This window comes from Petromyzon marinus, chromosome 28 (genome assembly GCF_048934315.1).
Source record: "Petromyzon marinus isolate PM22_M1 ecotype Great Lakes invasive population chromosome 28, UKy_Petmar_22M1.pri1.0, whole genome shotgun sequence".
Classification (NCBI taxonomy): Eukaryota; Metazoa; Chordata; class Hyperoartia; order Petromyzontiformes; family Petromyzontidae; genus Petromyzon; species Petromyzon marinus.
In genome coordinates, this window is record NC_133694.1 from 9,492,360 (window position 1) to 9,516,656 (window position 24,297).

Sequence of the window (24,297 nt, forward strand, 5' to 3'; positions counted from 1 at the left end):
TGATTCTCCCTATAATACTGTATCTCCTCAGGATGATCCCTTCACGGATCCCAAGGGCCTTTTTTTAAGTCACTGCACTCTCGAATCTCCTCCTTTATATGGAATCACAAACTCGTATGTATCGGTTACCTCTCCCTCATACTACCTCTAAATGAGGGTGCCCTGGATCTCCCAGACTTTCAGAAAAACGATAGAGCCGTGGGCTTTTAAAATGTGAAGCACTGGCTTGAACCAATAAAGCAGAGGATTGCCAAGAGCTGGGAGGAGGAATAGGTCAAACTGTACTATCTGGAGGGGTTCGCCTTTGCAATAAAAAAAACAGACTGCAAAGGATACAGCCTATATAGCCAGTTTGTGTGGCACTAATGAGTTGTAAAGACAACAAAACCCCCCTTTTTACCCCTTACAGAGACGATCGATGTTATGGGGTTACCTTTCTTTGAAAGTGGGGGGCAAAGTCATACAATGGACCAGTTGCAGGGAGTCTGGCCTGAGAAAGGTTGAGGATCTTTTGTCTATGGAAGGTGGGGGTGCTGCTTTTTGATAGCGTGCCGACCGACTTCAAAATTCCCCGCTCCCAATTTTTTAAATATCTCCACATTAGAGACGCTATAACAAAAAACTGGATCTTCCTCCCTATGCGATGTCCCCACTTGGTTGGAGCAGCGGGCCCCATTCCCTTTCTTTCCTCCCCCTTTCATGTGGTCCCGCTGCGCCATCATTGAAACCTTTCGGCGTGTTGTATTTTGTAGTAATAAAAACTTTTTTTTTATTGAGTTTGAGCATGACATATCGTGAGAAGAGATGATGGACGGGATGGTAAGCAATAGTGGAAGAGCGGCAGCCAAAGGATGGACCGTGTGCAGGTGCTTAGACGGATTTCTAAAATACAGGGGTAATATCCACAGGGTTATACATGACGTGCTAAATATGATTTTGATAATAAACTGAAGACGAATGATTAAAAAAATTACAAACATTTATATTTGAGCTGCAAATATGACTTTTTTTACAACTAACGAATATATATTCGTTTGGGAATTAAACAAGTTGTCATTTATTTTTGATCAGGTACAGTATTTCTGAAGATCTTACGTTGCAACCTTGCAATGACCCTGTCAAGACATAACATGCAAAAAAATGCTTCCGGGTCGGCACCAACTAGTGTATGCTAAAACCAGTTTGGAAAAGTTGTCAGCATGAATAGCTTATGTGTGAAGCAGATAAGTCGGGGCTGGGTGTTGCTGCTGTTTCAATATCCTGCAGCATCAATGAGATAAGTCCTCCTCCCGAGACTAGCAGTTTCACTAAAAAATAGAGAAAGCATCTGTAAGTAGGGTAATTATACCCCTTTTCTCATGATTAGTTTTAGATAAAGATGTCAAGATCGACAATGAAGCTGAAATGTTTTGTTTTTATAGTTTTGCTATCATTTGCAGGTAAGGATTTTTTTTTCCATCCAATATAAACTGTGAATGATTTGTGTATGATGACCAAAATATATAAAACCAAAATTGTAATAAATGTGAATGTAATTAAAATAGATACATTGCAATTTGTTTAAACTGTAAATCGTAATGCCAAGTGATTTTACAACGCAAAATGTTAAACGCATGCATTAAATATATCCTCAAATAGAGACATTAATCATCATTGACAAGTTACAAAATACAATTATATACTTAAGAGTAATTAAGTTTATCTAAATGAAATATGTATTGTAATGTTTCATGAGCTATTAATAATCTTATTTGAATTTACAATAATAACACACTCCATTTGCTTTGTCAATTGTTGACTCTTTTACGGCCAAGAATAATAAAACGTGGCATATTGTCAGCTGCATACCTTTGGTGAGCATTTACTCAAAATCTCCACACTTTGACTAAATATCCTCTGTGGTGTTCAATGCTCATTAGATAAGCACATAGCCATAATTTCGACAAGTGTACAAGTCAGCTAGTAGCATAGATATGAAAAATAATTTCTTGGATTTTAAATCATTAATATTTTTTTAAGCTGGTCCTGTTGCAGACTTGTTTCTTGAAATGTGTAAAGTAGAGGAGCATGCATATATATTTCATCTTTTTGAATTTTTTTTTTTACTAAAGTAAAAACGTTATGTGCAGTGAATAATTAAACATGTCCATAATAGAAGGCCTTTTTTGTTATTGGTTAAATCGTGTACATGCAAACGTGTTGTTAAACCCGCCACCACCCGACAGCCATTTATTAAGGTTTTTCACTTAAACAAAAATACCAATTCGTTACTAGTACAGCACATCGGTGTGTTGGAGAGTAAACCCACAACATGTACAATTCGAGTACAACGTTTAACCGGTAATTACACCCACCTTCATTAGGCGACAGCCAGAGTTAATTACCGACAAAACGTCGTACTCGAATTGTGCTTGTTGGGGGTTTACTCTCCCACACACCGATGTGCTGTACTAGTAACGAATTTACATGTTTTGTTTACGTGACAAACCTTACTAATTGGCTATGTCGAGTGGTGGCGGGTTTAACGACATTTATATTTACGCCATCGCACCCAAAAAAAAATTCCATTATGGATAATATTGGTCGCAAAAACCTACATATTAAACTGAATATTACATGTATGAATCCACTGCTGGATGAGGGCATGCCCATCCCATGCGGATTCATGCTGGTCAGTGTGGGTTGGTGAAAGCGGGACACAGAGGCGTGGGAGTATTGAAGTGCGGTACAACTAAATATGTTTCTGCTTTACTCATTATTCCAAAGACCAGACTTTGTTCTATGGGAGACAGAGCTTTTTCCACTAGGCTCCGTGATTGTGTAATTCCCTTCCTCAGTCCATTCGGGAATTTGAGTATGTTCCACTTTTTAAATCGCGACTTCAAGCTCAGCTGTTTTTACACAGGCTCTCTCCATAGGTTAATCTTTATGTATAGCACGTTGAGCCCTTGTGAAAAATGCGCAATAGAAAGCCTAGTTTAATATGAATACTACCTCTGAATTACGACAATACAGCACAGCCCCTCAGGCGCTTATGACAACCCAGTAATCACCCATATATAAAATACAGCAGAAATCCGAAATCCCAATAATCCACAGATTCCTACAATGATCAGCAGTTACAATTCCTGACTGCTCCCGTAATCCACGGCACACTGCGGCGGGACTACAAAACACGATCTGTAGAAATTAGCGGGCACTAACGCGGAGCTGCAGGGAAATGTGAAATTCATACGTAATTTTTTTACAGAGGTATTTTTTTTGCAACACCATTAACTAGCTGTGCCAATGTAATTTGTTTAGTAAAATTATTTTTTTGTATGTATGTTGAACTTCTTTCGCACCTTACATAGCCAACCATGCTAATCGGAGGTATAGGGGGCAGGACAACAAACTAAGCACAAAAAGCAGTTCTGAAGAAATGAGTTTTCAATCTACATTTAAAAGTTTATAGCTTCAGTGGCTTCCTAATATTGTACGGCAGAGTGTTCCAGATTGCTGCCAAAGTGCATCAAAAAGCGCGCGATCCAGTGACCGTATTTGTTCAATCACTAGCCAAAAGCCGCTGCAAGGATCACTTGAGACGAACAAGGTATTGGGGTTAATTTGTGGCAGGCACTTTGTGTGTAATGAGTGCGACCTTATAATGTATTCATTCGGCAATGGGAAGCCCAATGAAGCTCGACCAGCACTGAACGGACATGATCAGATCTTGCATACCCATCACGACACATGCCAAAGAGTTTTGTACATGCTAAAGTTTGGTAATGCTATTGCCAGACGTCCCGTAGAGTAGCGAGCGGCAATAATCAAGCCTTGTCGATACTATGCTACATGCCACCGTGCTGGCTATGTCACGACTCAATAGTGGTCGAATGTGTCATAGAGTACTAATATGAAATCGCAGGACCTGACTATATTTTGCACGTGGTGATTAAACAACATATTCTGGTCGATGAGTAGAAAACAGAATTCGTGAATATTAAATCTAAATTTGTACCATTTGCACCATTCGTGTCTTAGGAAATCTCAGATCCGTATAATATGTAAGTTTATCGTTGAGCAACATATCCACTATTCACATGCCACGCTTTCCCTGTTATCCGCAAATGCATCCGGCCGATTAATGGAATCGCACAGCTAATTACTCCCATAATCCGTGGCACACTGTGTCGGCGCTAATCTTCATAGATTACAAGCGGGAAGTACCCGGTGTTGCCCGGGGGAAAATATATTTCAAATCTTCTCTTAAAAACATAACATATACATACACAAGTACTACGCTATTGTGAAAGCCTGGTGTTCCATTTGTCCATTTGTCCATCCACAAAATTATAAGAGGCTTGAAGAAGTCCTGAAACAAAAAGTCACAGAGAGTGGTGGGTAAATAGTTGATCGAAAAGGTTTCCGAAAATTGTCGAGCTCCCCCCCCCGCCCCCCCCCCTCAAAAAATATTTTTACCCCCCATAGGTATATATACCTACACACCCTACATACAAATGAGTGAGTAGTATCTAGTGACTCTATAGTAGTATCTGGCTCTATAGTAGTATCTGCTCACTCTATAGTAGTATCTGCCGACTCAATAGTAATATCAACCAACTCTATAGTATTAAATACTGACTCTACAGTAGTATATAATGACTATAGTAGTATCTACTGAATCTATATTCATATCTATTGACTCTATAGTAGTATCCACTCACTAAAGTAGTAACAAATAACTCTATAGTATCTACTGACTCTAAAGTCGTATCTACCAACTCTGCAGCAGTATATAATGACTATAGTGGTATCTACTGACTGTACTATTATCTGCTGACTCTATAGTAGTATCATCCGGCTCTATAGTAGTAGCTACCGACTACAGTAGTGTAATGGGCTCAGATAGGCGCACACAACTTCTTGGGAGGCAACACTATTTATTATCACCAACACGTTCCACTTAACATAGGGTGGTAACCACCGACCTGCTCTAACACACACCATCACTCGCTAACACGGACTCTCGGATACACTAGCGTGACCCAGCCAGGTGGGCTACTGGCGGCTTGACTCTTCTTAGGAGGCGTCTTCACAATGCATCTTCTCTCTTGACACGAGCAGCCCCAAACCCGGTGGGGAGGCTACTTATAGGGGCCTCGGCATGGCCGGGCTCCACCCTGGCCACGCCTTTCTTCGATAACTCTCTCGAAGATCCTCGCCTGTCCATGTGTCCCCCCAAGGTGCCCCTCCGGGCCCCCGGCCCCCACCTTGATCCGGTCACGTATCCAGCCGTGTTCACTCAGAGTGCCACGGCCTTACACAACCCCTGTGGCCTCACCCACGGTCTCCCGATCCCTGCACCAGCCCTGACGTCATTCCTGCTTCCAGACGGGATGACTTCATGTGTGTGTGTGTGTAGACCCGTGTGGTAGTGACGCTCCCTCGCATAGTGACGTCACACGTGTACGTGTACGTGTGTGTGTGTACCCAGTAGTGACACGGCAAGTCACTACATCACCCCCCCCCCCCACATAAAATTACAGCCGACTCGGCTGTGACAATACCAAAACAACCCCGTGTGCCCCCAACAACAACGTGAAAAAATAACCGCAGGTAATAAATAACGCAAGAACATATGTACAACACAACAGAACACACAACAAGGATGACGCACGCTCGCAACAATAAAGAACCCAGAACATGACGCATGCGTGGAAGTGTTATTTGAAGCGTGTGGTGCGGGAGCAAGTCCGATGGGGTAATGTCAACACAGGTGGGCGGCTGCGGCACCTCCGGCGGGGGCAGCGGGGCTAGGGGAGGTCCATGGGGCGACCCCCGCACTACCTGGAGCGGGACGTCCGGACGAGCAGCTCCCGAAGGTGTGGAGGGGATCACAGGTTCCAGTCCTGCGGGCGGGACCACAGAGCCACCCTGAGGGAGCAACACAAAAGGGGCGCGTCCCCCAGCTCGCCAGACGCACCAGACACGTGGCCCTCAGGGATTGGGGATGAATGAACGCGTCGGGGCGGAATGAATAGTTTAAGCCGTGACGGGTGAACAAACCAAGAACGACGACCGAACAATATTTTCACAACTTCGACCGGCCCACACCAAGGTTTTTATAACTTTGGGGACGTCCCGATTGGCACCTGGGGCAGTGCAGCCAGGCCCTATCCCCAGGAATCCACTGTTTGCCCGACACCCGACGGCCCCGCAAGCGTTCGTTGGCTCCCTGCTTAGCGGCCGAATGTGCCCTGGAGGCCTCGCGTGCCTCCGAGACACGCTGAAGGGTGAATCGCATTGGATCGGGAATAGCCACCTTGGCCTTAGAAGGGCTCACCTTGAGCTGAATGTCAATGGGGGGGCTAGGTTCCCAGCCATACATTAGAAAGAAGGGCGAGTAGCCCGTGGAAACATGGGGGGCCATTCTGTAGGCCACAAGCACCCCCGGGACGCGTAGGTCCCAATCTTTTTGTGACTCGTCAACCTGGTGGCTCAACATTGGAACCAGGATCCGATTAAGCCTTTCCACCATTCCATCCGTTTGGGGGTGCTAGGGCGAGGTGCGAACCTTCTCGGTGCCCAGAAGGTTGCATACCTCCTTCAGCAGGCTGGCCGAAAAATTCCTCCCTTGGTCAGTAAGGAGGCGCTCCGGGGCCCCCTTGTCCAGTACGTACCCGTGCAGGAATGCCTCGGCAATACTGACAGCCATCTGATTGGAGAGCGGCCAAGCAACAGGCCACCACGGGAAATATTCGACCCCCACAAGCAAATATTTGTTTCCCCTGGCCGTAGTGGGGAAAGGACCCAATATATCAAGAGCCACAAGCTCATTAATGCGGGACACTGTAATAGATTGCAAGGGTGGGCAGCATTTAACAGGCGGTGGCTTCCGGCGTGCACACTGCACACAACCCTTGATGATATTCGCGACATCCGCCGCCATGCCGGGCCAAAAATAATCTAATTTCAGGGCGGCAAGTGTCTTGTGCCGTCCCAAATGCATCAGCTGTTCATGAACGGCGACGACCAACCTGCCTCTGAGGCATGTGGGCACCACAATGTTATGACGCTGCAGCCCGCCGTCTCAACACATTAGCAAGCACCCTTTGAGGACGACAGGAGCAACCTCTCAACGGCCTGCGGCATCACGCAGCACATCAACACGGCGGCGCAATTTCAGGAGGGAAGTGTCCTCACTCTGGAGGTGCCCCCACTCGGAGTGGGACAACTCCAAAACAGTATCACAAGGGATGGGGGTCTCGAGGGAGGACGTCAATTCTGCCGCAACAACGGGAGCAGGCGACTGCGCCTCCGGAGAACGACAGCGGAGCGAAACCAACAAGCAGGCACAATGGCCGCCGGAGGGAAGCTGCGACAACGCATCGGCGTTAGTGTGCCAGGTCTCTTTACGATGCAACACCCAGAAGGAATAATCCTGGAGGATTTCCAACCAGCGCAACAACTGTCCCGAAGGCTGGTCAACATGCAACGCGTATTGTAGGGTGGCGTTATCGGAGAGCACCTCGAAAGTCCTGCCATATAAATAGGGCCGGTACTGCTGCACAAAAAACACAATGGCGAGCAGCTCCCTCCGCGTTACACAATAACGCTGCTCGGCCGGCGAGAGCACCCTGCTCCGGTATGCCACCACCCTCTCGACGCCTCCAATCACCTGCGACAATACCGCACCAATAAGCGTATTACTGGCATCGGTGTCCAGGATGAAGGGTAGGGAGAAATCAGGGTACCCCAGAAGAGGGGCGCGCACCAACCCATCCCGGAGTTCAATAAAGGCGGCCTCCTCCTCCACACCCCAGTAACATTTTTGCCCCTTTGCCGTGAGAAAGTGGAGGGGCTTGGCAATGGTGGCGAACCCAGGCACAAAACGACGATAATACGAAGCGAAGCCGATAAAACTGCGGACCTTACCCACGTACATGGGGGTGGGCCATGTGCGCACACACGCAGTTTTAGCGGGATCAGCCACGATGCCTGATTGGGGCTTGAATTTTAGATTAGCCTGTCTCATCATGAGAAAAACAGCGTGCAACCTCCCGAGGTGCTCCTCAAACGTGCGTCTGAACACAATTACATCATCTAGCTAAATTAGGCAGGAGTCCCACTGGAGTCGTGCCGGGGCGGAGTGTAAGCCCATCGGAAATCTGTTGAATTCGAACAGGCCTTGCGGCGTTCGAAAAGCCATCTTAGACCTGGAGGAATCATCAAGAGGCTACTGCCAGAACCCCAAAAGGAGATCAAGCGTAGAAAATAATTTGGCCCCTGCCAATGCGTCCAACAAGTCATCCAACGAGTCATCGACGCAAAAGCACAGACTCCCGTCGTGCTTTTTCACAAGCACTATCGGGGCATTCCAGGGACTCGTGGGTGGGGATATAACATCGGCCGCCAACATTTCGTCAACAGCGACCCGTACGTGTTCCTTCTCAGCCGGGCTCAGTCAGTAGGGGTTTTGTCGAATAGAAGGGGAGTCGCCGGTATCAATGTGGTGGCTCAAAAGGGTGCTACGACCCAGATCAAATTTCCCGTGACTGAACACGTCCCCGAATTCCACCAGCAACGCGGACCTCTGGCCATGGGAATGGTCCCGATTCTCATTGCAAAGGGCGTTAGCCCACTTAGTATCGCAAGGCGGCGTGTGCACGCCACCGCTCGACCAATGAACAGCAGCCACATAGTCCCATAGTCCGCCCGTACCACCGTGGCCGACGCGTGAGCGAGTACCGGACGAGCATCTGGCCCCCTGGGGGAACCGTAACCATGTCCGTCACAAGCGTCTGCCCTGACGCACAGCCCTTGGCCGTGTCACCGGGCGACGATAAGAACGCTATCCGCCGTCCTGAAGGCAACTCCAGACACCTGTGGTTTGTTAAGATTTAAAAGGGTATCTTCCCGAGGAAGTCTGTCCCCAACAGACACAGTACCGCCAGGGAATCAGAAACCAAGACGGGCCCCTGCAGCAAAATGCCGCCGATGGAAACCTCTGCGACAATTTGTTCCAAAATCCCAGGCAAACCCCCGTTAGCCGCAAAATATGGAACGGGGATGGGACGTAACAGACGGCAATGAGCTGGCAAAATATTAAAAATCAATTCCGAAATAATGGTGGCGGAGGTGCCGGTGTCAACGAGGATCCGCAGATTAATGCCCAGAATAGTACCGACGACCGTGGACGACCCGACGGCCACGGCCACGACTCGACGGGCCAACTTCGACCACTGAGCGCGCTCAAAGGCCCAATTCTCACCCAACGCGGCGGAACCCCCGTGCAGCGCAACCCGACGTGAAGGAGCGACGACCGTGCGCGAATCGCCACGATCGAAAGATGGGTGAGGTACTAACGAGGGCCGAATGTGTGGTGCACCGCGACTCGCCTGGGGACCCTTGAACGTCGAAGGCGGGCGAGGAGACGAATATGGCGGCCCAGGACGTCCTCGACGCGGCGCCCGGCACTCCACAGCAACGTGTCCCGGCCGCCCACAGTTGAAGCAGATGCCACGAGTGGAGCCCGGACGAGGAGGAACCCGCGGAGGCCGGTTGCACCTCCCTTGGCGCTCGGTAGCTCGCCGCTGGTCTCCGGCGCCGGTCACGGCGTCGCAAACAGGGGCGGACTCGTCCTCCTCGGACGTCTCACCCGCTGGTGTAGCACAGGCAACGAGGCCGAGCGTTTCTTAAACCCGAGGTGGGACTGGATACATCGCACGATCACGAGGGATGTCAGGTCGTCGTTCTCGGACAACGTTCAGCTCTTTCGCCCGCCCCAACAACCGGTCCAACACCAGGGAGTCAACGCCCGTCGGCCCAAGATTCGGGTATACCACCTGAGCCAGCACCAAGAGGGCACTTCTGAAGGCGACTCGGTTTCCCCCCGCTGTCGTTCATGAAATCTGTTGCGGATGGTGGACGGCGTATCGTAAATGGTGGCCATCTCCTTGAAGGTCAACGCCAGCGTAGAGCGCCGTGCAGGTGAAATGGCGTAAAACGCCCCCAACGTGTCGTCATCTAGCGTTGTGGGGAGTGCCTTGAATGCTTCTTCATCCGTCCATCCCGCCAAGGTGCAGCTTGCGGAGAACCGGCGTTTAAACGCCTCCCAATCCCCGCCAGCCGCTGTAAATTCCCGGACGAAGGGGAGTCGGCGTTGCAGCGCAGGGACGTCCCGCTACGCAGTTGGCAGGTGAGGGGAAAAGGCGGCCACCACGCCGCACTTTCCCACTGAAATGGCTGCCGCGTGGTCCGGCGGAGTGGCAGGAATTTCGCATGGTTGGACCGCAGCCATGGCGCCCAGCAACTCACCGATGCGGGTGCTCGTCGTCTGGCGATCGTCAGCCGAAGACGGGTCTGCCGGTCGGACCGCACTGCGCTGCTCCACCGCCGGTGTCGCGTCAGCGGGGCCTTCCGGGGCTGCCATCCCTGGGGCTGTCGGCGAGACGAGAGCTCCATCGTCCTCTTCCTCTTCAGAGTGTGGTCATAGCGCCACAAGGTAAGTCTAACCTTAACGGTTGCCACTTCTGGCACCAAATGTAATGGGCTCAGATAGGCGCACACAACTTCTTGGGAGGCAACACTATTTATTAACACCAACACGTTCCACTTAACATAGGGTGGTAACCACCGACCTGCTCTAATACACACCATCACTCGCTAACACGGACTCTGGGATACACTAGCATGACTCAGCCAGGTGGGCGACTGGCGGGTCCGCTGACTGGAGGCTTGACTCTTCTTAGGAGGCGTCTTCACGATGCATCTTCCTTCTTGACACGAGCAGCCCCGAACCCGGTAAGGAGGCTGCTTATATGGGCCTCGGCATGTTCAGGCCACACTCCAGTCACGCCTTCCTTCGAAAACCCTCTCGAAGCTCCTTGGCCCCCACCTTGGTTCGGTCACGTGTCCAGCTGGGTTCGCTCAGAGTGCCACGGCCTTACACAACCCCCATGGCCTCACCCACGGTCTTCCGATCCCTGAACCGGCCCTGATGTCATTCCCGCCTCCAGACGGGATGGTCATGTGTGTGTGTGTAGACCCGTGTGGTAGTGATGCTCCCCCGCATAGTGACGTCAAACGTGTGCGTGTGTGTGTGTACCCAGTAGTAACACTGCAAATCACTACAGTAGTAACTACTAACTCCACAGTAGTATCTATTGACTATAGTAGTATTTACTGACCATAGTAAGTATTATCTACTGACAGTAGTAGTTTCTACTTATTATACAGAAGTATCTACTGACTCTATAGTAGTATCTACTGATCGTAGTAGTATCTACGGACTGTATAGTAGTATCTCCTGACTGTAGCAGTATTTACTAACTGTAGTGGTATCTACTGACTGTATTAGTATCTACTGACTCTATATTATTGTAGTGAGTTCAACTGAGTCTCAGACGTACTCTTAAAGGCTACGCATTTATTAACACCAACACACAGGGTAACTACCCCTTAACCAAATAACAACCTATGGTGGTGACCACCAGGCTAACTTTGCTAATTACAACATAACTAGCTACAACGGACCGGACCACAGCTTGGGTCCAGGTCCACATGTTGGAGACTCTGTAGAATGTAGAACAGACGAAGGTTTCTTCAGGATGAACAACAGCGCCGGTCCCTCTGGGGGACCCGGCTTATATCCTCTGCAGCGTGGCTGGCTCGGCCCTTGTCCACGACCACCTTCGAGAATCCTCGAGCAGGATCTCGACCCTGACACGTGATCACCGCTAGCCCCCACTTGGGGCCCCTATGGAGACTTAACCGGTCACGTGTCCTCTGGGGTCAACCAGAGTGCCACGGCCCTTAGTAACCCATTTCCTTGGCCGGCACCCCCACACCCTATCCTGTAGGGGCCAGCACTGCACGCCAAGCGTGGTTCCATCCAGCGCTTTCGATCAGCGTTCACCGAGCTCCTCTAGTACCAGTACTGCACCTACGTCCTAGTGGTGTCCGTGATGTCAATACACCACACGCCGTGCCTCTCTAGGGCCGGCATTACACAGTAACATCCCGCGATGTCACTACATTAGTATCTGCCTACTCTATAGGAGTAAATACTGACTCTACAGTAGTATCTGACTATAGTAGTACCTACTGAATCTATAGTCGTATGTATTGACTCTATAGTAGTATACACTCACTATAGCAATAGCTACTATCTCTATAGTAGTATCTACTGACTCGATAGTAGTATCTACTATCACTACAGTAGCATTTACTGGCTGTAGTAGTAACTACTATCATTACAGTAGTATTTACTGGCTGTAGTAGTCGCTACTATCACTACAGTAGTATGTACTGGCTGTAGTAGTCACTCCGATCACTACAGTAGTATGTACTGGTTTTAGTTAGTAGCTACTATCACTATAGTAGTATGTACTGGCTTTAGTAGTAGCTATACCAACTCTATAGCAGTATGAAATTGGCTATAGTAGTAGCTATACTAACTCTATAGCAGTATGTACTGGTATTATTCGGGTCTTTCAGAAAGATAAGTTAAGAGAAAATAACAAAAAACTATGACGTTTCGATTGCAACACAAGCGGTCGTCATCAGGTGGAGAAGAAAGAGGGTTTAGCCTCTAAAGGCAAACTGTTTATAAAGGTTTATAATGGGCATAGCCCAAGTATCAGAATGGAGTGGGTGGGGCACAAGGGCCCTGGGGCAGCATGGGCGGAGGAGCTCATGTTAATGTTAGGGATTAAAAACAGTAGGCTGCCACATGTAGGGCAGATAAGGTTATGTTAATGTGATGGGGGGGGGTAAAAAAACTGGTGAGCAACGGACAGTGCTGAAATGTCTGTATATATGGATGGCTTCATGAACAACTCTTTGTTGATAGCCAGTGGGTTTGCACACAGCCGTGCCTTCGACCGAATTGTATGCGGACGCTCTGCAGGCTTTTTACCTCTACGATCTCCACAGGCCCTCGCCATGGTTTGTAGAGCTTAGGGGACGTCGCTATGGGAACCTGGGGGCGATGAAGCCATGCCCTATCCCCAACTGCCCATTTGGATCCAGCATATCGAGTGCGACGAGCTCATTCATCCGTGATACACTAATGGATTGGAGAGGGGGGCATGCCAATTTCAGTGGATGTTTTCGGCGGGCACATGCGGTGCACCCTCTTAAGTACATTTTGGACGTCCGCTGCCATGCCGGGCCAGAATAAGTGCAGGCGGAGGGTGGACAGGGTTATCGCGACCCCTAAATGCATAAGACGTCTGTGCATTTCCCAAATCAACCTACCCCGCAGGATTTTAGGAACCACGATGTTATACTTTAGTAATTCTGCATCCCAGTGCATGACGCCCCCCTCTCATAATGACCGTGGCTAACGGTCATCGGCTGTCGCCCTCTGCGAAGTCGTGAACCCGGCGTCTGGTGGCTAACAATGAGGTATCCTCGGCCTGGAGTCGCCCCACTCGGAATTGAAAAGACCGAGCGTGTGGTAACATGCGTCAGCTGCATGGGGCGGAGCCAAATCGCGTCAGCATTCAAGTGGCGAACGCCCTTTCTATACGAGACCTCGAATGCATAGTCCTGAAAGACCTCGAGCCAACGGGACAACTGGCTGGACGGCTGCTCAACACGCAGCACGTACTGCAAGGCCGCGTGGTCTGATCGCACCTAGAATTTCCACCCATAGAGGTATGGCCGGCACTGCTGAACGAAATAAACAATCGCCAGCAACTCACGGCGTGTAATGCAATAGCGTTGCTTGGCTGTAGAAAGCCCTCTACTGCCGTATGCGACCACGCGCTCTACTAAATCCACTACCTGTGACAAAACGGCGCCAATAGCAGTATTGCTAGCGTCAGTATCATGGATGAAAGGCAAAGAAAAATCGGGGTACCGAAGGGGAGACGCGTTGATCAGGCTGTCGTGCAACGTGGCAAACACAACCTCTTCCTCCGCCCCCCACCGAAATTTCTGGCCCTTAGCCTTGAGGACATGGAGCGGCTTTGCGATCGTTGCGAACCCGGGGACGAAGCGTCGATAATAAGAGGCGAACCTGACAAAACTACGTACCTCACCCACCGACTTGGGGGTTGGCCACGTGCGCACGCACACAATTTTGTCAGGGTCCGTATAAATGCCGTATTCGCCGACGATATGGCCTAGATATTTGACTGATCTCTGCAGCAGATGGCACTTCTGCGGCTTAAACTTCAAGTTAGCAGCCCGCATTTTGAAGAAAACAGCCCGCAACCTCTGCAGGTGCTTCTCGAACGTGCGTCCAAACATAATGACATCATCGAGATAAATCAAACACGCATTCCATTGTAGGCCCGTTTGCACTAACTCCATCAGCCGTTGGAATGTGGCCGGGGCTGAGTGCAATCCCATCGGGAGCCGGTTGAACTCGAAAAGGCCCTGGGGCGTGCAAAATGCAGTTTTTGGCCTAGAGCTGTCATCTAAGGGCAACTGCCAAAATCCCGACAGCAAATCAATCGTAGAGAAAAACCGCGCCCCTGACAACGCGTTTAGCGAGTCGTCCATCCGCGGGAGCGGGTAACAATCCACCACGGAGACTTTGTTGAGTCTGCGGAAGTCCACGCAGAACCTCAAACTACCATCCTGATTCTTTCAAAGAACGATGGGCGCACCCCATGGTCTGTTAGAGGGAGCAATAATGTCTACGGCCAGCATTTCATCCATCATGCGGCGCACATGGTCCTTCTCCGCGGGACTCAGGCGGTAAGGGTTTTGACAAATAGGGCCAAAATCTCCCGTGTCAATGTGATGGCGCGTGAGCTAAGACAGCGCCCTTCTGAATCTCTGACACGTCCGGACCGACATTCAGGACCTGAATAAACGGTTGTCCATCACTTGCAACCAAAGTCTGTGCAAAAAACAAATTTTGTGCGTGAACCGCCCTGGTGGAGGGAACCATCAACAAACCCGTGTGGAGCCATTTTGCGATCGAGGTGCTTTTTAAACGACAAGGGGATCAGCATCTGTGCACCCGGGGGGAATTTTAACCATTTGGTTCGCCATGGCAGGGACTGAAACGTTCGCTGTGGGAAACGTTAGTGATGACAAGAAAGCCATGCGGCGGCCCGATGGCAACTCAATGCAGCCCTGATCTACCAGGATTTTGAGCGGCATTCTACCTTGGAAATCGGTCCGAATCAGACAGGGTACAGCTAAAAATTTGTAATTGAGTACTTGACACGACAACTGAATGTTGCCAATGCCAATTGTGGCCGAAATCTGACCGACAATTCCTAGGGACTGGCCGTTTGCGGTGAAACAAGGAAATGCGACGGGTAAAACGGAGCCGCAGTTTGGCGGCAAGCTTTCGAAAACCGTGTCCGAGATGATGGTCGCCAGCGCACCGGTGTCAATAAGGATGCGTACGTCAATGCCTTCGACCGTCCCTATGACCGCGGATGAACCCGCCGCCGCCACAATACGGTGACCCAGGGCCGTTAACTGCGCGGGGCGTTTGGGCCACCCCTCGCCCACCAACCCTTGATCGGGACGCGATTCACCCCGACGTAATCCCGCGACTCCGGATCCGAAAGCCGAAATACATAACGTGACGCCCCCTGCTGCAAGTCCGCAACCCATGACCCCTAACCCGATGAGTGAGGTGAGTGAGGGGGCTGTGTCATGTAATGCGACTCGTCTTAGGGCCTGGTGAAGAGAAGGAGCGACAATCGATGGCTGGTGTCGAAAATGAGGATCCTCCTTATCGCGCACGGCACACCACGGAGATGTGCCCGGGCAGGCCGCACTTGAAACAGACGACGGGCCCGTCCCTCTGACGAGGGGAAAACCTCACCGGCCCGTCTCGCCCGCCCCGACGGTCCTGCCTGGGATTCCTCCACGGCACTGCAGGACTCGAAACCCCATACGTAGATGCGGTCCACCGGTAGTTGCTCCCTCCTGCGCCAGGGGTGCCATATCCACAACCACCCCGCCTCGTCGCCGGATATGTAGGTGAGCCTCCAGACAGCGGGCGACCTTCAGCGAGGTGATGTCATTGCCGGTATAATGACCTGGAGGTCCTCGGCCCATGACAGCAGCTTTTCCAGAACCAGGGAATCTCTCCCCACCTGGTCAATACCGGGGAAGGCCGCCCTGGCGGACACCAAGAGAGCGCCGTGATAAGCGAGGGGCGTCTCTGCTTCCCCACTTTTCCGCGTGGAGAACTTGTGGCGCTTGGCGGAGGCTGGAGCAAAAATCACCCCCATTTGCGCTTGCGGTAGCATCGTCTTCCATTCGTCGGGAATGGCGTCGAGGGCCGCCAACGCATCATCATTGAACGCCGTCAGTAGTGCTCGCAGCGCCTCTTCTTCCGTCCATTCCGCGAGGCTGTAGGCAGCGACGAAGCGGCGTTGGAATGTCACCTTGTCGCCGCCCGCTGCCGTTTCTTTAGTCCGGAGGCAATGGCGTCAGCAGGAGGACGGCGTTGGCGGAAGCACCTTCCTGCGCTTTTAAAATTTTAGCGGGCTCTGACGCGCTCCTGTGGTTTCCCGCGTGCGGGAAACAGCTCCCGCCGAAGTCCGTGGGCACGGCGTCGGCGTCCCGTAGTAGTCTCCCGCTTGCAGGGCGATGGTGAATGCAGCACAGACCGTCGGGAGGGTTGGCGGGCTCCCGCATGTCCCGTGCCACAACCGCTTTCTGCGCATGGGAAACAGGCACAGAGGGCCGCAGCGTCAGCGTCTCATTGTCGTCGTCGTCCTCCTCCAGCAGGGGAGCTGTGAGAGAAGCGACGGCGAAGACAAGGTCGTTGAAACGTTTCTTCCTGCCATGGCATTCATTCCTTGACGGCGGCTGCTGTGCCTGCATCCACACTCCGCCGCCCTCCATCACCAGGGCTTCAGCATCCGGGGCCACTTGCGGGATCAACTCGCCCTCTTCGTCGTTGTCCGAAGACACTTCTGATGCCAGTGTAGTGTATGTCGACTGAGGCGCACACACCATTGTAGGAGGCAACACATTTATTAAACAATTCACTGTACACCGGGTTATGTTGCTAAGTGTGGCTAACTTGTCCTAGGCTGCTCACTATGTGCATGTGTGTTAGCTGGCTTGATCTCCGAAACGAGCCCGAATCCCCTCGGCGCTCCCCTTTTATTTCTTGGCCCTGGCCCCTTGCTTTTTCAAGGCCGGCGACCCCGCTTCTGGTCACGTGTCCTTAGCTCGTCCAATCGAGGCACCGCTTTTGGCCACGTGTCCTTAACTCGTCCAATCGGGCACCGCTTCCGGTCACGTGCCCTTAGCTCATCCAATCGATAGTCATATCTACTGACTCTGCACCAGTATATACTGACTGTAGTTGCATCTACTCAGTACAGTAGTACCTACTGACTCCATATTAGTATCTGCTGAATGTATTGTAGTATCTACTGATTGTAGTCGTATCTACTGACAGTAGTCGTATCTACTGACTCTACAGTAGTATCTGCTAACTGTAGTAGTATCTACTGACAGTAGTAGTATCTACTGACAGTAGTAGTATCTACTAACTCTATAGTAGTATCTGCGGACTCTACAGTAGTATCTACCGACTCTACAGTAGTAACTACCGGCTCTACAGTAGTAACCAGACTCTACGGTAGTATCAAATGACTCTACAGTCATAACTACTTACTCTACAGTAGTATTTATGGATTGTACAGTCGTATCTACCGACTCTACAGTAGTACCTACCGACTTGACAGTAGTAACTGACTCTACAGTCGTGTCTACTGACTAAGGTAGTATATACTGATTCTATAGTAGTATCTACTCACTCTATAGTAGTATCTACTGACTCTATAGTAGCATCTACTTACTATAGTAGTATCTACTGACTCTAATGTAGTGTAGTGACTAACTCGGAGACGATAAAAGTTGTAGGCACTACTTTATTAAAAAGCACCATTGAGGTTAACACTTTTATAATTAGTCCGTCTATTGTCAGCGACATTACTCAGTCAGGACAGTTGGTAGGCTGCCTGACTGGTGACGCCCTGAGATGGTGAAGACGGAGACGACGACAAGAAGGATGGTGAAGACGACGAGAAGAATGGTGACGAAGACTTCAGCAGCACGACGGGGATCCCACTCCATACAACAGCCCCGAGGTCCCCTACAGGGGTCGTTCTTATACTGTCAGTGTGGCCTGGCTCCGCCCCCAGCCACGCTCCCTTTCTAGAACCTACCAGTGGGTTCTAGGTGTGCCCCTTCTGTGACTTTTTCCCTAGATCCCCCTCTTGTGTATAACCTGGCCTGCTGACGTCAGGGCTGCCATAAGCCGCAGATCCCCTTCATCTGCCAGGAGCCAGCGCTATGCTACTACACTTCTATTCTATGCCACTTCATCAGTATCGACTGACTCCATAGTAGTATCTACTGACTCTACAGTAGCAACTGCACATATCGGGGTTGGGAGGAGAAGAGGACATCACACTATTCAGGATTTACCTCTGCATGTGCTTGTACAGCACTAACAGTGCTTGATTGTTTAGCATTATTACGTGAAGGAGAACCTCCCTCCGGTCCCCGCTCAGCAAGCTCGTGTGCATTGCTAGGGGCAACCGCGAGTCAGCGTTTACGTGCATGCGCAGATGCGTGCTTGGGCACCATGATCAGCGTAATAATAAATTGTTATAAAGTGTGATTTTATTCGTTTAGATTTGACCGAGGGCAAAAACAAATAGCACGTTTTTGTCCGGGGGCTAAGTATGATGTGTCTGTGTACTTTGCTGAAACGTAAACCCAATAGTTTGACAGTAAAAATCTTTGCGAGGATAGGCGTGCGCAGACAGAGACAGACAGAAAGACAGATAGACAAAAAAATACTGTCATAGGTAAGATCATTGTTCTTTCTTTGTGTGTGTTAATGTTGTCTATTGCAGCATTTCATCATAGCAGGTGCAGTCCTACATTTCTCAAATTGCAATGCACTTTTAATAAATGTGAAAAGAATGTAATACGGCGTTACTCCTTTCTCAACTTTTGCCTCAACTCACGTAGTGTGTATGTCTTTATTGAAGCATCACACCTGGAAACAAAGTGTAGGAATAGGAAGCTATTACGCTATAGATTAAGTAAAATTGCACGATAAAATTAGCCTACAAATAATAGGAGTGTGTGTGGAACCGACAGCTCCTGTGGTTAACATGAATTGTCGATAATAGGGTAAGAGATGAGAGAAGCTATCTACTTATCACCAATTGAACTGGAACTTATTTTATCAGGAATTATTTCAAATGTGTACGAGTCTATTTCAAATAACTGTTTGTGTGTACCACAGAAATGTCATTAACACAGTCCTCTACCACAGTTGTGCCTTCAACATCAACGACAACTCTAACAACTGGGATCTCATCAACAGAAACATCCACTACAACACAGTCCTCTTCCACAGTAGTACCATCAACTTCAACAACAAATCCAACAACTGGGACGTCAGCAACAGAAACATCTACTACAACGCAGTACCCTACCACAGACACGTCACCAACTTCAATGATAAACCCAACAACTGAGACCTCAGCAACAGAAACATCTACTACAACACAGTCCTCTACCCCAGTAGTGAAGTCGACTTCAAGGACAAATCCAACAACTGGGACATCAACAACAGAAACATCTACTACAACACAGTCGCCTACCACAGACACGTCACCAACTTCAACGATAAACCCAACAACTGAGACCTCAGCAACAGAAACATCTACTAAAACACAGTCCTCTACCCCAGTAGTACCATCAACTTCAACAACAAATCCAACAACTGGGACGTCAGCAACTGAAACATCTACTACAACACAGTCCTCTAGCCCAGAAGTGAAATCAACTTCAACGACAAATCCAACAACTGATACCTCAGCAACAGAAACATCTACTACAACACAGTCCTCTACCCCAGTAGTGAAATCAACTTCAACGACAAATCCAACAACTGGGACCTCAGCAACAGAAACATCGACTGCAACACAGTCCCCTACAACAGACACGTCACCAACTTCAACGATAAACCCACAAACTGAGACCTCAGCAACAGAAACATCTACTACAACACAGTCCTCTACCCCAGTAGTGAAATCAACTTCAACGACAAATCCAACAACTGGGACCTCAGCAACAGAAACATCTACTACAACGCAGTACCCTACCACAGACACGTCACCAACTTCAATGATAAACCCAACAACTGAGACCTCAGCAACAGAAACATCTACTACAACACAGTCCTCTACCCCAGTAGTGAAGTCGACTTCAAGGACAAATCCAACAACTGGGACATCAACAACAGAAACATCTACTACAACACAGTCGCCTACCACAGACACGTCACCAACTTCAACGATAAACCCAACAACTGAGACCTCAGCAACAGAAACATCTACTAAAACACAGTCCTCTACCCCAGTAGTACCATCAACTTCAACAACAAATCCAACAACTGGGACGTCAGCAACAGAAACATCTACTACAACACAGTCCTCTAGCCCAGAAGTGAAATCAACTTCAACGACAAATCCAACAACTGATACCTCAGCAACAGAAACATCTACTACAACACAGTCCTCTACCCCAGTAGTGAAATCAACTTCAACGACAAATCCAACAACTGGGACCTCAGCAACAGAAACATCGACTGCAACACAGTCCCCTACCACAGACACGTCACCAACTTCAACGATAAACCCAAAAACTGAGACCTCAGCAACAGAAACATCTACTACAACACAGTCCTCTACCCCAGTAGTGAAATCAACTTCAACGACAAATCCAACAACTGGGAACTCAGCAACAGAAACATCGACTGCAACACAGTCCCCTACCACAGACACGTCACCAACTTCAACGATAAACCCAAAAACTGAGACCTCAGCAACAGAAACATCTACTACAACACAGTCCTCTTCCACAGTAGTACCATCAACTTCAACAACAAATCCAACAACTGGGACGTCAGCAACAGAAACATCTACTACAACGCAGTACCCTACCACAGACACGTCACCAACTTCAATGATAAACCCAACAACTGAGACCTCAGCAACAGAAACATCTACTACAACACAGTCCTCTACCCCAGTAGTGAAGTCGACTTCAAGGACAAATCCAACAACTGGGACATCAACAACAGAAACATCTACTACAACACAGTCGCCTACCACAGACACGTCACCAACTTCAACGATAAACCCAACAACTGAGACCTCAGCAACAGAAACATCTACTAAAACACAGTCCTCTACCCCAGTAGTACCATCAACTTCAACAACAAATCCAACAACTGGGACGTCAGCAACAGAAACATCTACTACAACACAGTCCTCTAGCCCAGAAGTGAAATCAACTTCAACGACAAATCCAACAACTGATACCTCAGCAACAGAAACATCTACTACAACACAGTCCTCTACCCCAGTAGTGAAATCAACTTCAACGACAAATCCAACAACTGGGACCTCAGCAACAGAAACATCGACTGCAACACAGTCCCCTACCACAGACACGTCACCAACTTCAACGATAAACCCACAAACTGAGACCTCAGCAACAGAAACATCTACTACAACACAGTCCTCTACCCCAGTAGTGAAATCAACTTCAACGACAAATCCAACAACTGGGACCTCAGCAACAGAAACATCGACTGCAACACAGTCCCCTACCACAGACACGTCACCAACTTCAACGATAAACCCAAAAACTGAGACCTCAGCAACAGAAACATCTACTACAACACAGTCCTCTTCCACAGGAGTACCATCAACTTCAACAACAAATCCAACAACTGGGACGTCAGCAACAGAAACATCTACTACAACGCAGTACCCTACCACAGACACGTCACCAACTTCAATGATAAACCCAACAACTGAGACCTCAGCAACAGAAACATCTACTACAACACAGTCCTCTACCCCAGTAGTAAAGTCGACTTCAAGGACAAATCCAACAACTGGGACATCAACAACAGAAACATCTACTACAACACAGTCGCCTACCACAGACACGTCACCAACTTCAACGATAAACCCAACAACTGAGACCTCAGCAACAGAAACATCTACTAAAACACAGTCCTCTACCCCAGTAGTACCATCAACTTCAACAACAAATCCAACAACTGGGACGTCAGCAACAGAAACATCTACTACAACACAGTCCTCTAGCCCAGAAGTGAAATCAACTTCAACGACAAATCCAACAACTGATACCTCAGCAACAGAAACATCTACTACAACACAGTCCTCTACCCCAGTAGTGAAATCAACTTCAACGACAAATCCAACAACTGGGACCTCAGCAACAGAAACATCGACTGCAACACAGTCCCCTACCACAGACACGTCACCAACTTCAACGATAAACCCACAAACTGAGACCTCAGCAACAGAAACATCTACTACAACACAGTCCTCTACCCCAGTAGTGAAATCAACTTCAACGACAAATCCAACAACTGGGACCTCAGCAACAGAAACATCGACTGCAACACAGTCCCCTACCACAGACACGTCACCAACTTCAACGATAAACCCAAAAACTGAGACCTCAGCAACAGAAACATCTACTACAACACAGTCCTCTTCCACAGTAGTACCATCAACTTCAACAACACATCCAACAACTGGGACGTCAGCAACAGAAACATCTACTACAACGCAGTACCCTACCACAGACACGTCACCAACTTCAATGATAAACCCAACAACTGAGACCTCAGCAACAGAAACATCTACTACAACACAGTCCTCTACCTCAGTAGTGAAGTCGACTTCAAGGACAAATCCAACAACTGGGACATCAACAACAGAAACATCTACTACAACACAGTCGCCTACCACAGACACGTCACCAACTTCAACGATAAACCCAACAACTGAGACCTCAGCAACAGAAACATCTACTAAAACACAGTCCTCTACCCCAGTAGTACCATCAACTTCAACAACAAATCCAACAACTGGGACGTCAGCAACAGAAACATCTACTACAACACAGTCCTCTAGCCCAGAAGTGAAATCAACTTCAACGACAAATCCAACAACTGGGACCTCAACAACAGAAACATCTACTACAACACAGTCCCCTACCACAGACACGTCACTAACTTCAACGATAAACCCAACAACTGAAACCTCAGCAACAGAAACATCTACTACAACACAGTCCACTACCCCAGTAGTGAAATCAACTTCAACGACAAATCCAACAACTGGGACCTCAACAACAGAAACATCTACTACAACACAGTCCCCTACCACAGACAGGTCACAAACCTCAACGATAAACCCAACAACTGAGACCTCAGCAACAGAAACATCTACTACAACACAGTCCTCTACCCCAGTAGTGAAGTCATCTTCAACGGCAAATCCAACAACTGGGACATCATCAACAGAAACATCTACTACAACACAGTCCCCTACCACAGACACGTCACCAACTTCAACGATAAACCCAACAACTGAGACCTCAGCAACAGAAACATCTACTACAACACAGTCCTCTACCACAGACACGTCACCAACTTCAACGATAAACCCAACAACTGAGACCTCAGCAACAGAAACATCTACTACAACACAGTCCTCTACCCCAGTGGTGAAGTCAACTTCAACGACAAATCCAACAACTGGGAAATCAACAGAAACATCTACTACAACACAGTCCCCTACCACAGACACGTCACCAACTTCAACGATAAACCCAACAACTGAGACCTCAGCAACAGAAACATCTACTACAACACAGTCCTCTACCCCAGTAGTGAAATCAACTTCAACGACAAATCCAACAACTGGGACCTCAACAACAGAAACATCTACTACAACACAGTCCCCTAACACAGACAGGTCACAAACCTCAACGATAAACCCAACAACTGAGACCTCAGCAACAGAAACATCTACTTCAACACAGTCCTCTACCCCAGTAGTGAAGTCAACTTCAACGGCAAATCCAACAACTGGGACATCAACAACAGAAACATCTACTACAACACAGTCCCCTATCACAGACACGTCACCAACTTCAACGATAAACCCAAAAACTGAGACCTCAGCAACAGAAACAGCTACTACAACACAGTCCTCTACCCCAGTAGTGAAGTCAACTTCAACGACAAATCCAACATCTGGGAAATCAACAACAGAAACATATATTCCAACACAGTCCCCTACCACAGACACGTCACCAACTTCAACGATAAACCCAACAACTGAGACCTCAGCAACAGAAACATCTACTACAACACAGTCCTCTACCCCAGGAGTGAAGTCAACTTCAACGACAAATCCAACAACTGGGACCTCAACAACAGAAACATCTACTACAACA

The 24,297-nt window shown here is 48.8% G+C and overlaps 1 protein-coding gene across 1 annotated transcript; it reads left to right on the forward strand.

Annotated features, from left to right (window-relative positions):
- Nucleotides 1-1,158: 1,158 nt before the first annotated feature.
- Nucleotides 1,159-24,285, forward strand: LOC142929265 (uncharacterized; the record flags this gene model as incomplete). The annotated part of the gene is made up of 2 exons (XM_076070172.1): nucleotides 1,159-1,439; nucleotides 19,247-24,285. Coding segments are annotated over exons 1-2 (5,100 nt in total), but the record flags the coding sequence as incomplete, so codon positions are not given.
- Between the last annotated feature and the right edge of the window lie 12 nt (nucleotides 24,286-24,297).